Genomic DNA, 15,302 nt, shown 5'->3' on the forward strand with positions numbered 1-15,302 from the left:
GAGACTTGTGAATCTAATATCCAATAATTCGTATACGTGAACATAACCATCAAATGAAGCTATCTTTAGATCACGTAAAAACAATGTTCAGGGACAAGGCGTTGGTCTCCCAGTACTACATCTAACTATTGTTCTAGAAACCTCTAATCGACTGTATGATTGTTAGTATTATTTTGATTATCATATAATGAAAAAGTTGTATCTCTACACTGTACGTGTCAAAATGGCCTTAAAGCGTCTGAATTCGAATACTGATAAAACTGCTGATTTTCTCTGCCCCCTAAATTCTACTTCTATTTACCCCATCATGAGTTGCGTTACTTGGCCAGCATTTTTTATGAATTACCAACTGCATGTATTACCAGATATTGGTCACCGTCCTCTCCTTTTGCCCGCCTAAAGCCGTCAAGACCTTGACCGATTTTCCCTCCAGGTAAATGAGGCAAATGAAAATGTTCATGAAACCCGTGTTATGCTCTTGTATGAGGTCTGTCTTTATGACCTAGCGTTCACCATGTTAACATAAGATCTTGGTTAACGCAATTCAGACAAGATTACATTGTGAAGGCCGACAATCCATAATACTATCAGTGCTAAGCGAGGGGCCACACGTTTCGAGTTGCACAACTATGTGGCCAATTGCGCGAACCCCATAGGCCTTTCGGTCGGGTCCAAACAGATGACGAAGCATTTCGGGTGCCCAAGGTCTAACTAAGCGAAATGCTACTAATTATCTATCGGAATACATGACACATGTACAAATGACTGTGACCATTAGGTGAAACTTCTTTTTTGGAGGGTTTATAGAGTTAGAGGGTTTGGAGGGTTATAAAGTTGCTTTAGCTAAACGTTAAGAAAAAAATTAACGTACTTACAGACACATTTCCACAGTCACTTTGCTATGGTAAATTACAAAAGAATCACCTGATAAACCAGTCTCACTCTGACGAAAGACGAACTAATAGAGCTCGTAACTGCTTTTTTTTTAATCACAAAAATGCACCTAATATCATTTCCTCCAAATATCATCTTTAGATATACCCAAAAATAGGACCGTTGAGCTAACGGATACAGTATTAGCAGAATACATTATCTGCCAAATGGTCACTGATACTTACTGGCCCTATTGTTACTACATTAATTTGCATTTTCCACCCACCTGTTCCGAGATTGTCTCGAGTAAGCTCTGTGATAAGCCCTGATGGAAGAAGACATCCGAATCTTTGAATACATAGCGCTGAAGATCTGTTGCCCCGGTGGAGCCCGGGCTTTGGTCCGGGGGTGTGGGTGGCTCGACCCGACATACCGCCGTTAGGTTGCTGGCGATAAAGTCGATACAGTTCCTTTGCAGGGACAATGGTGAGTCGTACATCTTGGCGGCTTCGAGCTTAATTATCCAGCGGCACTTTCAGTGGTAGTAAGTATCGGCAGCGTCGACGTAGATTGACTGAAGTGCACTTGTTGTTAGGGGTACCACTGCTGTCGTAGCAATAGGTACAATAATACCGGATTAGGGACTGGGTATCAGACGAACAACACGAGTTACTCGAAAAAAGTATGGTTCAACGATGCAAGCGATAGTATCAACGGACTATGAACCAACAACCGATCGATATTACCGTCTTGACGTTGTATCGTACAACAGGATAACGTAGCAATACGATAGACGGTTTACGATTTAGTATGACGGTAATATGCGACTCCGTTTCGACTGGTAAGCTTGGCGACTTCAATTACGAGGAAAGAGGCTAACTACATGGCCGTCTTCGACTTGACTTCAGTTGTCACTCTCGTTGTTTCTATATGTGGCTGTTGCTACTATTATTGCGGAGGCGCGGTGGCTCTCAGGAAGAAAGGTGGACGAGCGACATCGGACAACATGGGAGTTCAATTCAACAACAGGAAGGATCCCGAAAGCCTGCCGCGCTATCCATCTCACCATGCGCGCAGCCTCCTCAAGTCGCTACGACGCATCTGGAATAGAAAATGGAACAGGGAACGCGTCAGAACAAGATAAAACTCTAACATACGGTCGATCGTTTTACAAAAAATTATTTGGCACTTACAAGGACTATGACATATGATACTGCTAGTGCAAATGACGATACAAGGCCTATCCACATAGACATTCTAGAAATAGAAGAGTGATAAAAATGGATAGTAATAGAAAAATAACAAAAATTAGAATAATTCCAAGGTACCTATTCTGGGCTAATACAATCTCTATGGTGGTAACGATAGGGCCTGATAATATTATAGAAGTGTGAATTATTAGAACAGCGTTTGTAAGTTCCTTGGAATATTTAGATTAGTTAACCGACGTCGGTAAAGGTAAATCATACAGAACTGGTGATAAACAACCCTTAAATAGGCAAAATAGCATGTTGTTTTAGTTTAACTCCTAGTTTAGGCATGTGTTTTAATAGAAAAGCCTGGAAAGAAATATTGTAGTAATACTCCACCGAAAATGGCACCCTAAAGTACAGAGTAAATCAAACCCAGTGTAATTTATTCACCTTTGCTGGTAGTCGTCAGTATAAAATAAAATATAGCTTTGGACAAATCTGATGTTGTTCTGACGACGTGGTCGTTAAGTCAAAAATGGTCCGTTAGGTGTCAGCAGTGCGCTTGAAATAGAACCTAATTAAGCAACAGTATCTAAAGCATTTGTTGCTCGACAGAACTTCACTGAAGTTGAATCCACAATTTATCCGATTCGCTGATCATTGTGGAGTTCAGCTTTAAGCCCAAATGGTTACTGAGCCCTGGACGATGTTCAGCATGTTTCATAGAGAACCAGAATAGTTAACTGCCATACGATGACAAAACAGATTCGTATTTTTTGTCTTTGACCACTTGATTGGATACGGTACCAGTTGGCTAAATACAGCCGAAGGGTCTTTACAAATGATCTAGCTATTTGGAGCCTTGTTTGTCCTGCAGATTTCTAGCATAGCCTACGTCGAGCTGACAATGCCCGTAACAAGTGACAGTGCGATTTAATAGTATTTAATTAATAGTATTTGTCCTATATTATCATCTTGATATCACATCCGGATCTTATGGCAGACGTGGTTCCCTGAGGGCTGCCCTTTAGGTCAATGCAACAATACGATATTGCACGATACGGTAGGATACGCTGATGGTGTCCTGGACCACTGTCGCCTTACTGAGACGATAAATTTCGATATTCAGGTCACACATATGGAAAGATTCTCTTAGTATATGTACTGAGCGTTTATCTTATGAGTTTAATATTAATGAATGAACTGATATCAGATATTTTAAATAACCTTATTTCTTCTTATATCAGATGATTTATTTGTATACATTTTCTATTATGATCGTGATAAGATAAAAACAATGTAATCGCAAACTATCATATATATACACCGTCGTTGGTACGTAGCATAATGAGCAAGGACGCCTAAACCTAGCTAGTTGGCTGTCATGAATAGCTATATCTTAGCTATGTCAAGGCACATGGATACGCAAAACGAACTGTTCTTCCAGACAAGACGAAAGGAGTTCCTATCGAAGTAGTAACAACATCATGGCCCGTTCTCCTTAGGATTCTGTGTTTGTTCTTTATGTTCGCAAATCAATCGATTCGTTGGCCTCAAATTTACTGCAGGCCCACCTCAGGGAGTGCATCTCATCGGTGTAACCGGACTCATAATAGTGCAGAGTTCAGACATTCGTAATCTGTTTCTGTGCAAACTCGCTCATAGTTTTTCTCCTTTGTATCCCGTCGTCCAATTATACGGTCAGGTTAAAGCAGTAGCCGCCGTTGCAAGTATTGGTCAAAGAAGAAAAACTGTACAGGTGGAGTTTGCCCCTCCATTACCTCTTTCCACTTCACCCTTACTAAGTTACCTTTCTCGCCTTTGTCCCAGTAATGCTAGTTCCCACCATGCACAGGACGATGTCACCATCTCTATGGATACCTCTTCATTTTCTTCTTCTACTGGACATTCCATACAGTCATTCTATGATAGCCGACCGGCGGACTTTTTCTAACCAAACACCCCCACAACAGCAGGCCTATCGCCTACTCTCCCTGCCTCTACGGACATTTTGCTGTTCCTAACTTTTGCTGTACAATTCATTGGCCCCTTGACCTCTGCCAGTAGCACGTCTTCAGTTACTGGCCTTTTTTAGTCGGTGCATCTATGCCCGTCAGAACATGCGTCTCTGTTCACTCAGGCGCTTCCACCCATTTGCCCCTGTACAGAGCCTTGGTAACCCGCAGGCTTTGCCCATCTACTCTTATTAGCTAGCTAACCGTTACTTGACCTAGCTAGAGACCCCTGGACACCTCGGTTTCGAAAAGTCAGTTAGTGAATAGTGGTGGCAGTTAGTGGTAGACTATCTTAAAATAATACAGTGCGTAAGCCGCTTTGCGACAAACAGTATCACGACGGCGCGACCGTTATACTTTGATTGCGTGATTTTGTTGTAAAAAAGGCGGGAAGTGTTCAGTTTGAGTGTGCTGATGTAATGGTTTCAACAAACAGTTGACTTGCGATAAATGAAACGCTATATAGCCCCCGGGGGAAGGGGGACTTGTTGTTTTAGCAACAGGCGATTTTTTCGGACAAATACCTAGTCCAAACAACAAATGTAAGCGAAAAAAAGCTTATGACCATGGCTGCTTAATTCCATAAATGATCTTCGTCAAGGTTGATGCGTGTTACCGAACGAAAAACTCAAGACACTGTGGTCGGTGTGCATGTATACGTGATGGTGGTGGCAAAAACAGTTACTGGTATAAAACGTTGTATCGTGACTGTGGCGTATCACATATACAAGCCCTATTAATCCTGAAGGGCAAAAAGAATCGAAAGTCTTTGACACGCCACACGTATAAAATGTATACACAAGTTGCCTTCTTTTTTTAGTGACCACATCTGATCGAGGTTGCTCCTAATGGACTGCAAATATTATGCGATACACACATATGCATCATATCGTTTAAACGTTCAACTCGTAGAAGGGGAAAGGCATACGACATCTATGGCTGTATCTGCACGGAGTGGCTAGAATAAAAATTACTCGTTACATCTCTGTTTCGCCTCCTTTTAAAACATCTCGTATTGACGATTAATATGAGCTTCGTTCTTTCGAAAGCTTTATAGATCCACAGGAACAAAACAAAGATCGTTTTGGGAATTTCGATCAGGTAATACTCCTGCAGACCTCCCTACAACTAGCTACTCCTACTCCTCTCTCGACTGTTACTATAATTGACAGAATATGTGTCACACACAAAGAAATTATTATTATCATCACTATATAGGAATAATGACGCCGAACACGGTACTCAGCCGGTTCGCCAAGTTCCATTCTACGTATAGTTGCCATCTGCTTGAAGAATGTTGAAGACAGCTGCCCATTAATTTTCAGAGTGATTTTTTATCGTAGTAACCTGTTACAGAAAGAAAAACATAATTCCCGTTATGTAAGCAACAATGAGCTGTGCTGTCCCGATGACCACACAGAGAGTCCAAAGGCCTTTGCCGCCCAGGACCATGAAAATAGCCTTGCAGCAGCAGAATCTTACGTCAAACCGTACACAAAGGTTGTCTTATTTTCCTATGAAAGCCGTTGCCGTTCTCCAGCTATTATATATGTCACCGTACAGGTGTAGCAAGAGACTTGACAATTTTTCTTGTGCCAAAAGAGCTTTTGCCAAGTCCTTCCTGTGCTATGATTTAGTTTCTGCTACTTGCCAACCCAATTCAGGGCTATTTTTGATAAAACCATTGTCATAAAGCGGCTAGAAGTTCTACGCGTTGTATAACGTTTATTGCCAATTTGCCTTTGAATCGCATCGTTTCATGCTATCTTAACTTGCTCTACGAGTAGTTAAAGACGCTTGTCTTTATTTTCGCTTTTCCAATCTGGTGGCCCATATTTATAGCCACCGTTGAAATAGTGTGTTAACATAAGCGATCTGTAATAGCAGTAATGCCCAGTTGCGACTATGACGTCTCTTACAGCTAATCTCGGCTGACAACGCCATACTTGTTAAATCTGCATATATTTGCGAAGACGGGGACACCTATTCTAAGTCTTCCCCCATCATATCCTAGGCGGCGTGTGAAGACGCAAGACGATACACGAAGATGATGATATTTGAAGCGTCTAGAGCTTTTGAACATTTAGCGTTATGTTGACAAAAAACAGATAACGCTTTAAGAGCAAATCCTACTTGGGCTATAGTGTTTGCCTTTGTGAAAGCCCGAATCATTCTTGGTAGGCCTTAGGCTGAGGTCCTTCGTGCTTGAAGCTTATTAAATACACACATACATATTTTGGCATATAGATTAGCAATAGTCACAATGTATAGTCTTTAGTTTGAACATAGGCTGTGTTGAGTAGCGGATGAATGTGCTACAGAACCTAACGGCATATTGTACGTACGGACCTCGACCGAAGGATCTATTTGATCAACGTAGCTCACTCAGTGTGTGGTGCTCCATTTTCAGGTGCACGTTTCAATAAACGTGCATATGCCGGACCTTAGACTTTCAAGCGCTTTCCTACATTCTGACTTAATTCATCACTAATGCGATGATTCGCACCTAGCCAAAGCGGCGCATTATGTCTCAGATATTGCGTTCAATCAACGCGACAGTACCACGTATATATGCTCGTGGCTTTTGCGAGAAAAGAAAATATTAAACATGCGCCGTATTTAACCCCGTGCCTTTTGGTAGTATTTGCACGTATTCCTTACGTGGCATGGGTACACTGGTAACATTTCTACACAGTGAACGAAGTAATGCTACGTAATAATATTCAAATGGGTATAGACACGACTGGTACGCAATGTATTTATGTAGTTCTTTTGAATATCATCTATAAACAGGCACCCAGCAACACGTTGCGTTCGAAAATTAAGGCTATGTAACTATATAATCAAGTTGAAATAGATGATTCTTTTGATGGCATAATCTATTTTTGTCTGATTTTATATAGAAAACATCCCTCATTGAACCGGTAGTACATGTTTTTTGTAAGCGTTTGCTTTAAATATGCGTTTTGCATTTTGTTATCTGCTGCTCTGTGTGCTGATGTGACCTCTCGCACTGAAAAGAAAACTAACGATATATTCCTAGGCTTTTTTTTGTCCGTAATGATACCAGATATCATTTGGCCTGCATCTGCATAACCTAAAGCAGGTCGAAGAATGAATTATAAAATAAATGTCCTATATCGTTAGGCAGCTTCCTGGACTTTCCTCAAATTCGATTGAAGTTTCCTCGAACTGATCTGTTGTCTAACAAGCCGGGGTTTCGCGTCCTGATCTAGGAATAGCTGCTGTTATGACACGTGATTCAGTTCAAAAGCATGGTACTTGGCGTGGCATGGTAATGGCTAAAAGAGAACATTTCTAGTTGCTTTAGGTCCGGTGCTACCGTTTTGGTTAAGCATTGCTTAACACCGGAATCTTCGTACAACACAGAAGAAACTATGCCTACGCCGAGTATCGAACCTAGACCGCTTTACGTATCCCTAATCTTTAGAAAGACAACCTGATAGCACTGGAGTATATCGTAGACCTTGTAACATCGAAGCAGTACGAGACTGCTATACGTATATATTATTGATTTTAGGTACCGCGTTTTTTCGTGTTATCCGGTACCAGGGAGAGGCATCGTGGCGGTGGAAGTCTAGAAAATAGAAATGTGACAAAACATATTCATTTGCAGGGAGTGAATTAAAAAAAAAAATAGAAGGATTTAGATGTTGATGTCCATTTCAAGTGTAACAGGAAAAAAAAAACTATCGATTTTACTATTGCGGTAAAAGATTTCACCGTAATAAATAAAAGTTTTCGTAATAATTCATACGCTATGAAGTTATTACGAAAGCTTTTATTTCTTCGAAATTATGCCTAACCGTGCTTCCGCTCTCGGGTTTCTTTTGAGCGTGCAGTACAGAGAAATCGATTTGTCAAGCAATTATGAGTAATTAGCTGATAATGTCTCTTCAGCGACATATAACTACTGTCAAGATCCCCGGTGAGATTTCCCACGAGAGTCATTCGGGAAGTATGACATCCTTCTTTGTTCGATCATAGCCATTTTATCATAAAAGCGAATCTATGTACATATAGTCTCGGTAGCGCTAGTCATATGCAATCGCTATGGACTATGACGTGGTCCTCCAGGCTTAGCCACAAGCACAGTCAATCTATTGTACTAGCTTTAATTCTAGGATATTTACACACGCCGATATTGTCGTCCTAGACCTGAAAGAGGCCAGGAAAGCGAAAACACTCGAAGAGTTAAAACTTCAAATCAACTTGAAACAGGGTATATACTATTGAAGATAGGCCTAAAAGCTCTTGCTACCATACCATCCATAACACATATGTCGCGCTATTGAATTTCTGTTAACTGCTGCTTTTGGTTGGTGTCGCATAATCGTATCTGCCGAACGAGTTCATCGGACGTAATTTTACGTACTGCTGGTTGCTCACGTATTATTACTATTTCTAGTTGATCGTTTCGTGTTGCTGCTATATATAGTTGTTGCTGGTAGCTTTTTTTACTGATTTCACATACACCACAGTCGTGCATGTATGTCTTTGTCATAAAAGGCTTTGCCGCCGTACCAAGTGCGGTATAATAGACGCCTCGATGGCATATCGTGTGAGCAATTATCATAGAACACGGGGACACTTCTGCTGCGATCATCTCATAGTATACGTAAGACGAAAGTGACACTTTACCAACCGCCGATGATACGGTGAAGAATAGAAAGCTGCTGCTGCTGCTGCTGCTGCTGCCATCGCCGATGGAAGACCTATAGTGAAGATCGATCTTTTTTTTTTGGTCACTGCGATTTCGTATGCGCGACGCAGTGACGCTGTGTCTGACCCTTCTACGGTCCTGTATACATTTGTAACAAGCATATTTATTATCGGAAAATGGCGAATATTTGAGCAGCTCAAGAATAAGCACTGATATTCCTAATCGGCCCAGTGCAAAAAAAGTACGATGGTCGCGGCGTTTAAAAGCTTTGAGTATCGAATACACAATGAGGAATTACTAACTCGATGGAATCATTAAGCTGAGTGGTTTGTAGGTCATTGTCTTTAAAAGTAACCGAAGAATATATAAGGTATATGTGGCGAAGCTAAAAACAGGCACAGCGAAGTCCGCTATACACAATCCTAATTGTTTTAAAATAAACCCTTTTTCCAATATACATCAAGGCCCTAAGTCATGAAAACATGGTAAACAATAAAAAAGAACCATTTAATTAGGGCACGAAAAAAATCACAAAAAAAAGCGATAACATATCAGCTAAATATCAGCAGGACGTCGAGCGTAATCGCATATGCAAATAACGCTATAGGCAAACACTCAGGATCTCCAGTGAACTACGCCACCCAGGGCCAGGTTGCCAATGTCCTTGTCAGCCTCACTGCGCGCCTTCTCTTCACTCATCAATAAGGACGTCTGCGCATCTTTACCGCATACAGCGGCTATTTTTTTTTTACACATTCGCTATTTTCATCAGCTCTGCTGGTAGGTCTGTCTGTTTGATGCTTCATATCAGACGCGTCAAGCGGTTGGCTAATGCAGATCCGCAGCGGCGTGTAACAGATTCGCTTATGGCCTATTCGTGAAGGGCCATTTGCATTGTGGTTGAAGAAGAGACACGATTTGTTTCGTAGCGGTGAGAGGGAAAGGGGAAGATATACTAATATGTTTGTTCTTTTTTCTTGTATTGTGCTTGGTGAAGATTTCGCGTTAACGGGACATTTCAAATGATTTAAAGATGAAGAGGAAAAAATTAGCTGACAAATATTGTACAATTCTAAACAGCAATTTCGAGCAAGGAACTTTTTGTTGCACGCATATATAGGGGTATTGGCGTTTACATAACAAGCTAGTAAATACTTGTCATATCATTGTATGACTATCGTATAGCCATGAGCACTGATAATTGTGTAGCTACTTGTGCCCATTCGCTAATGCTTTTGATCAAGATAGAACATTTTCAGCGTAACAAACAGATTTGAACTTATCTATATAATTGCCGGAACTCTATGTCGTTTAAGCTGGCTGTCCAAACATGGCCATCAGTAGGCAGAGGGGGCGCAGCGGCCATAGTAGTAATAAAAATATGTAGGAAGGCAAAACAGTATCGACGTACCTTTCATATGAGGTTTTGGCCTCAAATCTAGACCAGCTCTTATATCGAAATTTTATAGGAAAGCAAATTACACTGCACTATCAAGCAAGATTTTGTGATCTTGCGCCAGCTCGCATTGTCAGGACCATGGCTGACCACAGTAGAATGTTGGAGAACTGCTACTAATAACTCTGTTTGTCAGCAATGGGGTTACATAGAAGCACGAATCATTATCATCGTATTATACAACTTACTGTTTTATTGTAACGTGTGATAACAATACGAATATATCAATCCGTCTTTGTTGTTATATATATATATATATTGGTCGCATTGGCATAAATAACCGACCGATTCAAGCTGGTGCCAGACAATGGAGAGTACTTTTTTGGTCATCCCCACTTACCTTATAAGAGATAAAGATAATTAATCGAACTAAATTACCTTTTACTTATCTGCATGAAAATTTTTAAGCAAAACTGTTATTTGTTTCCAGATCCAAAATGCGCAGCACTAAAGATCGTCTGAACGAGGAAACAACACACACGTACTTTGCATGCCTTATGTTCAATTGCATGACTGACGTAATCATGACAGCGGTCAGACCCCTGCAATAAGCCCATATCAACCACACGCGAGCGGGTCTTTATTGTATAATGTAATGCAGAAAAACATCGTGTCGTTATTCTTCTCGTTTGCATAGGAACTGCAGGCCAACGGTACACGCTTGTGCCACGGGTTGTTCTTATGGAGTCTTCCCGGGCGCTTCTACATCGTATTTCTGAATCTTAACGTTCACCACGCCCACCAATTTTTCCAACTTGACCTTTTTAAGATTTCGAATAGACAGGGCCACTGTGCTTAGTAGATCTTCGCTGCCTCGGTCTGCATGCTCTCGACGATTTCGCCACATTCAAATGGAATAGATAGTTCGAGATAATAGTAGACCCGCATTAGTGCGCTTTGAGTATGATACAACAGTGAAGAAGATATTTCTAACATGATAAACGAGCCTTAAATTAGGTCTCTTGCAAGCGGCTATTGGTTGTGTTGTTGCACGGGACGTGTTCCTCGAAAGACTTCATTTTTAAGCTTCATACCACTAAGTGGAAAATGTTTGCAGTAGGTAACTAAGTATGTAAAAAAAATAGTGCCGTTTATCCAATCTTCATAGTGCGCTGTTCTCTCGGACGGTGGCATGTATTATATGAATGGTCGGTTTCTTGTCTAATCTATTCGTCTACGTACTGTCCTCAAGCGAAAACTCCCGCCGGGTCCCCTACCTTGCTTGCTATAGGGGCAGCGTATGCCCCAACGTTAGTTTCGCTTCGGGACATACGAAAAGGGACCGCGCAATGGTCCACTCGCGATTAAACGCTTGTGTGTTTCCAAAAGGAAACGTTAGCAACTGTGAGTGTGCAGCAGACTGCTTATACATCTGTAGGCGTCTGCTTGTGCTTGCCATCTCCTTAGACTTCAATAACGGTCTTTAGACACAACCCAATGCGAAACTACAAACAAAATGAATAGATCTAGGCGCTTCTTTTTTGTTTGTATGTATGTGTGCGCTTCCATAGCGTCCATATCGCCTTTCGCTCTATGAGTTAGATGTAGTGCCCCAGGTAGGGCAGATGGCAGGCTGATTCTAGCATTTGTACCTTGCTTGCCAATCGATCGGCGGAACTTCATATGCACATGCACGAGCGTGTCCTTCTGACGCAGTATTAATCCACATGTTCGTTTATACGTACGTACAACTTAATATCAGTCAATAATTACCGACTACGAAGCCACGCATAGTGGCGCGCAAATATAACAATATGCTAATGATGAAACAGACGGTCACTCTACCGTTGGATGCGTTATAGAAAAGCTTACTAGCGCTACACCCAGACGCGACTCGAATGACGACTGCTTCAGTAGCAGACAATACGCCTTCGAAATCAAGCCGCATGCCGCTTAAACAGTTCGATGGGCAGTTAACATGCTGTGATGCAGTATATAATGGCGTATGCATCGAGCAGGGTAAACAAACAGGTAGCAGACATTACCAACTACGCACCATTACGGCTGCTGTGCCTGTTTTTTTCAGAGTCATATTTAGCTAGCTAGACCACCGCGCGGCGGTCGCATCTCATTTATTGAAGAACTTGCGCACTCAATTATTAAGAGATCAGAAGCGTCGTTCTACGTACCACCGCTCCGACGAGCCATGATTAGTCAGAAATTGAGGAGCTCTTCAGGAACGCCTCAATACTTCTGTACATATTAGCCGGGACCCCAAGTAGAGGCAAGACTTTGAAATGATTTAGTTATTGCCCTTTATCGTCGTCGTTGCCATTGTTGTTGATGACGCTATGGCTGTTAAAATTAAAACGCACCGAACGCATGCCGCCCGTAAGGGTACACTCTTGGCACTTAATACAATAGCAGGTCGTTTCATTTCGTACGTAACCTACTGTTCCCGCTAATGCGGTCTTCCACACAAAAAGTATTTACACATAGACACAACATTAGATTACACATAGAGAAATGGCATTCAGTGCGCTGATAAACTAAGTCAACTATGTTCAGGCCTAGTCCAAGTGGAGATAGCCTCACCATTACCGCATTTACACGGACATGCCAGCTGTTCCTGTCATTCTATAGGCAAATGCTTTGGTATGCAGCGATTGCTGCAATCTCGTCACGCGGCTGCCCTATCGCTAACTTGGCCGCCGTTCATTGACCTTACCAACGCAAAGCTTAAAACTTGGGACGGACGTTTACTTATGGTGGTGTTAGCTCAATTTCTTGCTTATTCGAAACGTCTCTCTCTCTCTCTCTCTCTCTCTCTCTCTCTCTCTCTCTCTCTCTCTCTCTCTCTCTTTATATATTTATATATATAGAAGTCTTCGCGCTTGCGATCTTCCCTCGACGCATAACAACTCAAGTGTAACATAACATAACATTTACACAGGAGAAAAAGCTCTTCGTATTACAGTATAATGCATAGATGCCGCCGTATGTAGATATTGGAAAAGGCTCAACGGTGTCGATAGATCGCCAGCAGAAACCAGCGTTCTAAAATCTATCCTCCAGGTCTTATGTTTACGCCGCCAATGAGAACTGAATAAAACAGTAACGTGAAGACATTCGAGTTCTGCGAGTTTCGTTGAAGCGGAAGTATTACACATTATCTACAGACAACTAGATCTGTGTCTGTCAAGTAGATCAAAGACAGACAAACTGGAAAGTCAGCGTCGCAGAATTGTGACCATACAACAGGCCGCTGTCAGACCTTCTTGCGATTGAAGCTACTAGGCTCAAGGCGTGGTGATTTCTATGGCCTGCCTTTCGCTCCGTTATATGGTCTAAATATTATACATACATGTATACATAGAATGACTACGAAAACTGACAAAGACGGCCGTAGGTTCCAAAACTGTCGTAGACTGGGACGGCGTGGGTCTGCTATTTGAATCGGCACGAAAGCTGCCTCGTGCGCTGCTACAAGAAAGCTACTCTTATACGAAGCCGAATGGAATTTATAGAAATCTCATAGAGTTCGTCCGCGTCTCTAGCTATCGAAATGTGCTGTGGAGTACGGAATTTAAATGGATAGGTGAGAGGTCCTGAATTCTATACGGGAACGTGTGGAAACGGCACGTTTCATTCTGCCTAAGCTCAAACAGAGTACTAGTATTCCGCCCAAAGAGCCGATTTTGAAACTGCATGAATCTCGTGTACAAAATACTTTTATATCTCACTAGCGATGGTAATGAAAAGCTGTGACAGGTTTTTGATAAATCATCTAGTAAAGATACAGCGTAAGTGCTTAGATAGCGAACACTATCAGATTAGCTAAAATCCTAAAAGCATAGACATATATACAAACTGAAAGTAGAAGCTCCGGAAATGGTAAAGTGGCCGCTACGCCAAATCACCATACGGTGTTGAACATTATGCTGTTATCACTTTGGTTGTGCTCGATGATAACTGACCTTCAATCTGCGAAATAGTCAAAGCATGCACCTTATTAATGTTAAGAACTAGCACTATAATCAGCTACAGCAAGCTAATCATGGATTTCTATAAAAATCAGAACAGAAATCGGTAATAACAGTTTCTTCAAGGAGAAGGACAATGGCCTGCGAAAATTATGTGTATATTTCTATTTTCCTCTAACTAGGTCCAACGAACATCTTTGTCGTCCTTCATTAGCATTCTACTCGCATACCAGAGACTGCACATAAAAATGCACTTGCTATTATTTTTTCCTAGTTTGCTTTTACCCGAGTGTCGATCTCTTCCTAAGAATAGATGATTAAATGAGGGGTGTTTGTACGTAGAAGTCGCAATTTTAGGACCGAGGTCGGAATGGAGCAATCTGAACTCTAAGAAGCAGTCGGTACACGTAAGGTCTCAAAAAAAAAAAGACCAACATCCTAACTCCTAGACATGTTCAGTCCTGATTCTGCGCTCGTTGTACTTCTTCTTTAAGGCAAATAAGTCCCTCTAGGCTCTCAACCAGAGTTCCGTTGTTCCGCTGCTGGCAGAAGTCCGTGATCATGCTGTTTGCCAATCTTGGACGGAACGGTCTAGAAATAGGGAACACCAAACTCCACGAGCACGACTTCCGCCTTTTGAAAACGCACAAAACATTTCCCTTGGAACTGTCTACGTAATCAATACATTTCGTTTCCTGTTATAGTTCACTGTGATAGGAGATGCAGCGTTGTACTAAAAAGACGTTCTACATATGACACCTAGCAGAGGGTTATGTTTCGCTTAAAGGATATTTAGCCTAATCTAGAAGAACCTAAGCGTTAAGAAGGCAATACGATTTGAATCTGCATGCTATATTTTGGCCCACATGAAAATTTGAAGCAGATGGCAGATGCGTATTTGTACTTGCGGATTTTTGTTTGTCTATATTTACGCCCTATCAATAAGCTTACTGGGGTCCTGATTGCTAACAATCGTAACGACTGAACAAAAAAAAGTTTTGAGGAAGACGCTATTGGTTGATTCATGGGACCTTTTCGCCACGCGTTTCAGATCTATCTTGTTGATAAGCAGTTCTGTGCTTCAAATAGCTATCGCGACCAGTTCAATCACGTCGACCGAGGCACGCACGTGCTTTGGATACTAGTAACTCATAAATT

At 41.6% G+C, this 15,302-nt stretch overlaps 1 protein-coding gene across 3 annotated transcripts in view; it reads right to left on the minus strand.

Moving 5' to 3' along the window:
* LOC111250115 (protein zyg-11 homolog B) overlaps positions 1 to 15,302 on the minus strand; it is a 159,086-nt gene that overhangs the window by 25,369 nt on the left and 118,415 nt on the right. For all 3 annotated transcript variants that reach the window (XM_022804848.2, XM_086988481.1, XM_022804849.2), the window contains exon 2: positions 1,160 to 1,974. In XM_022804848.2, coding sequence (XP_022660583.1) covers positions 1,160 to 1,372 — 213 coding nt within the window. In that variant the 5' untranslated portion in view covers positions 1,373 to 1,974. The remainder of the gene's footprint in view (positions 1 to 1,159; positions 1,975 to 15,302) is intronic.

Source organism: Varroa destructor, unplaced genomic scaffold (assembly GCF_002443255.2).
Source record: "Varroa destructor unplaced genomic scaffold, Vdes_3.0 BEIS01000004.1, whole genome shotgun sequence".
Taxonomy (NCBI): Eukaryota; Metazoa; Arthropoda; class Arachnida; order Mesostigmata; family Varroidae; genus Varroa; species Varroa destructor.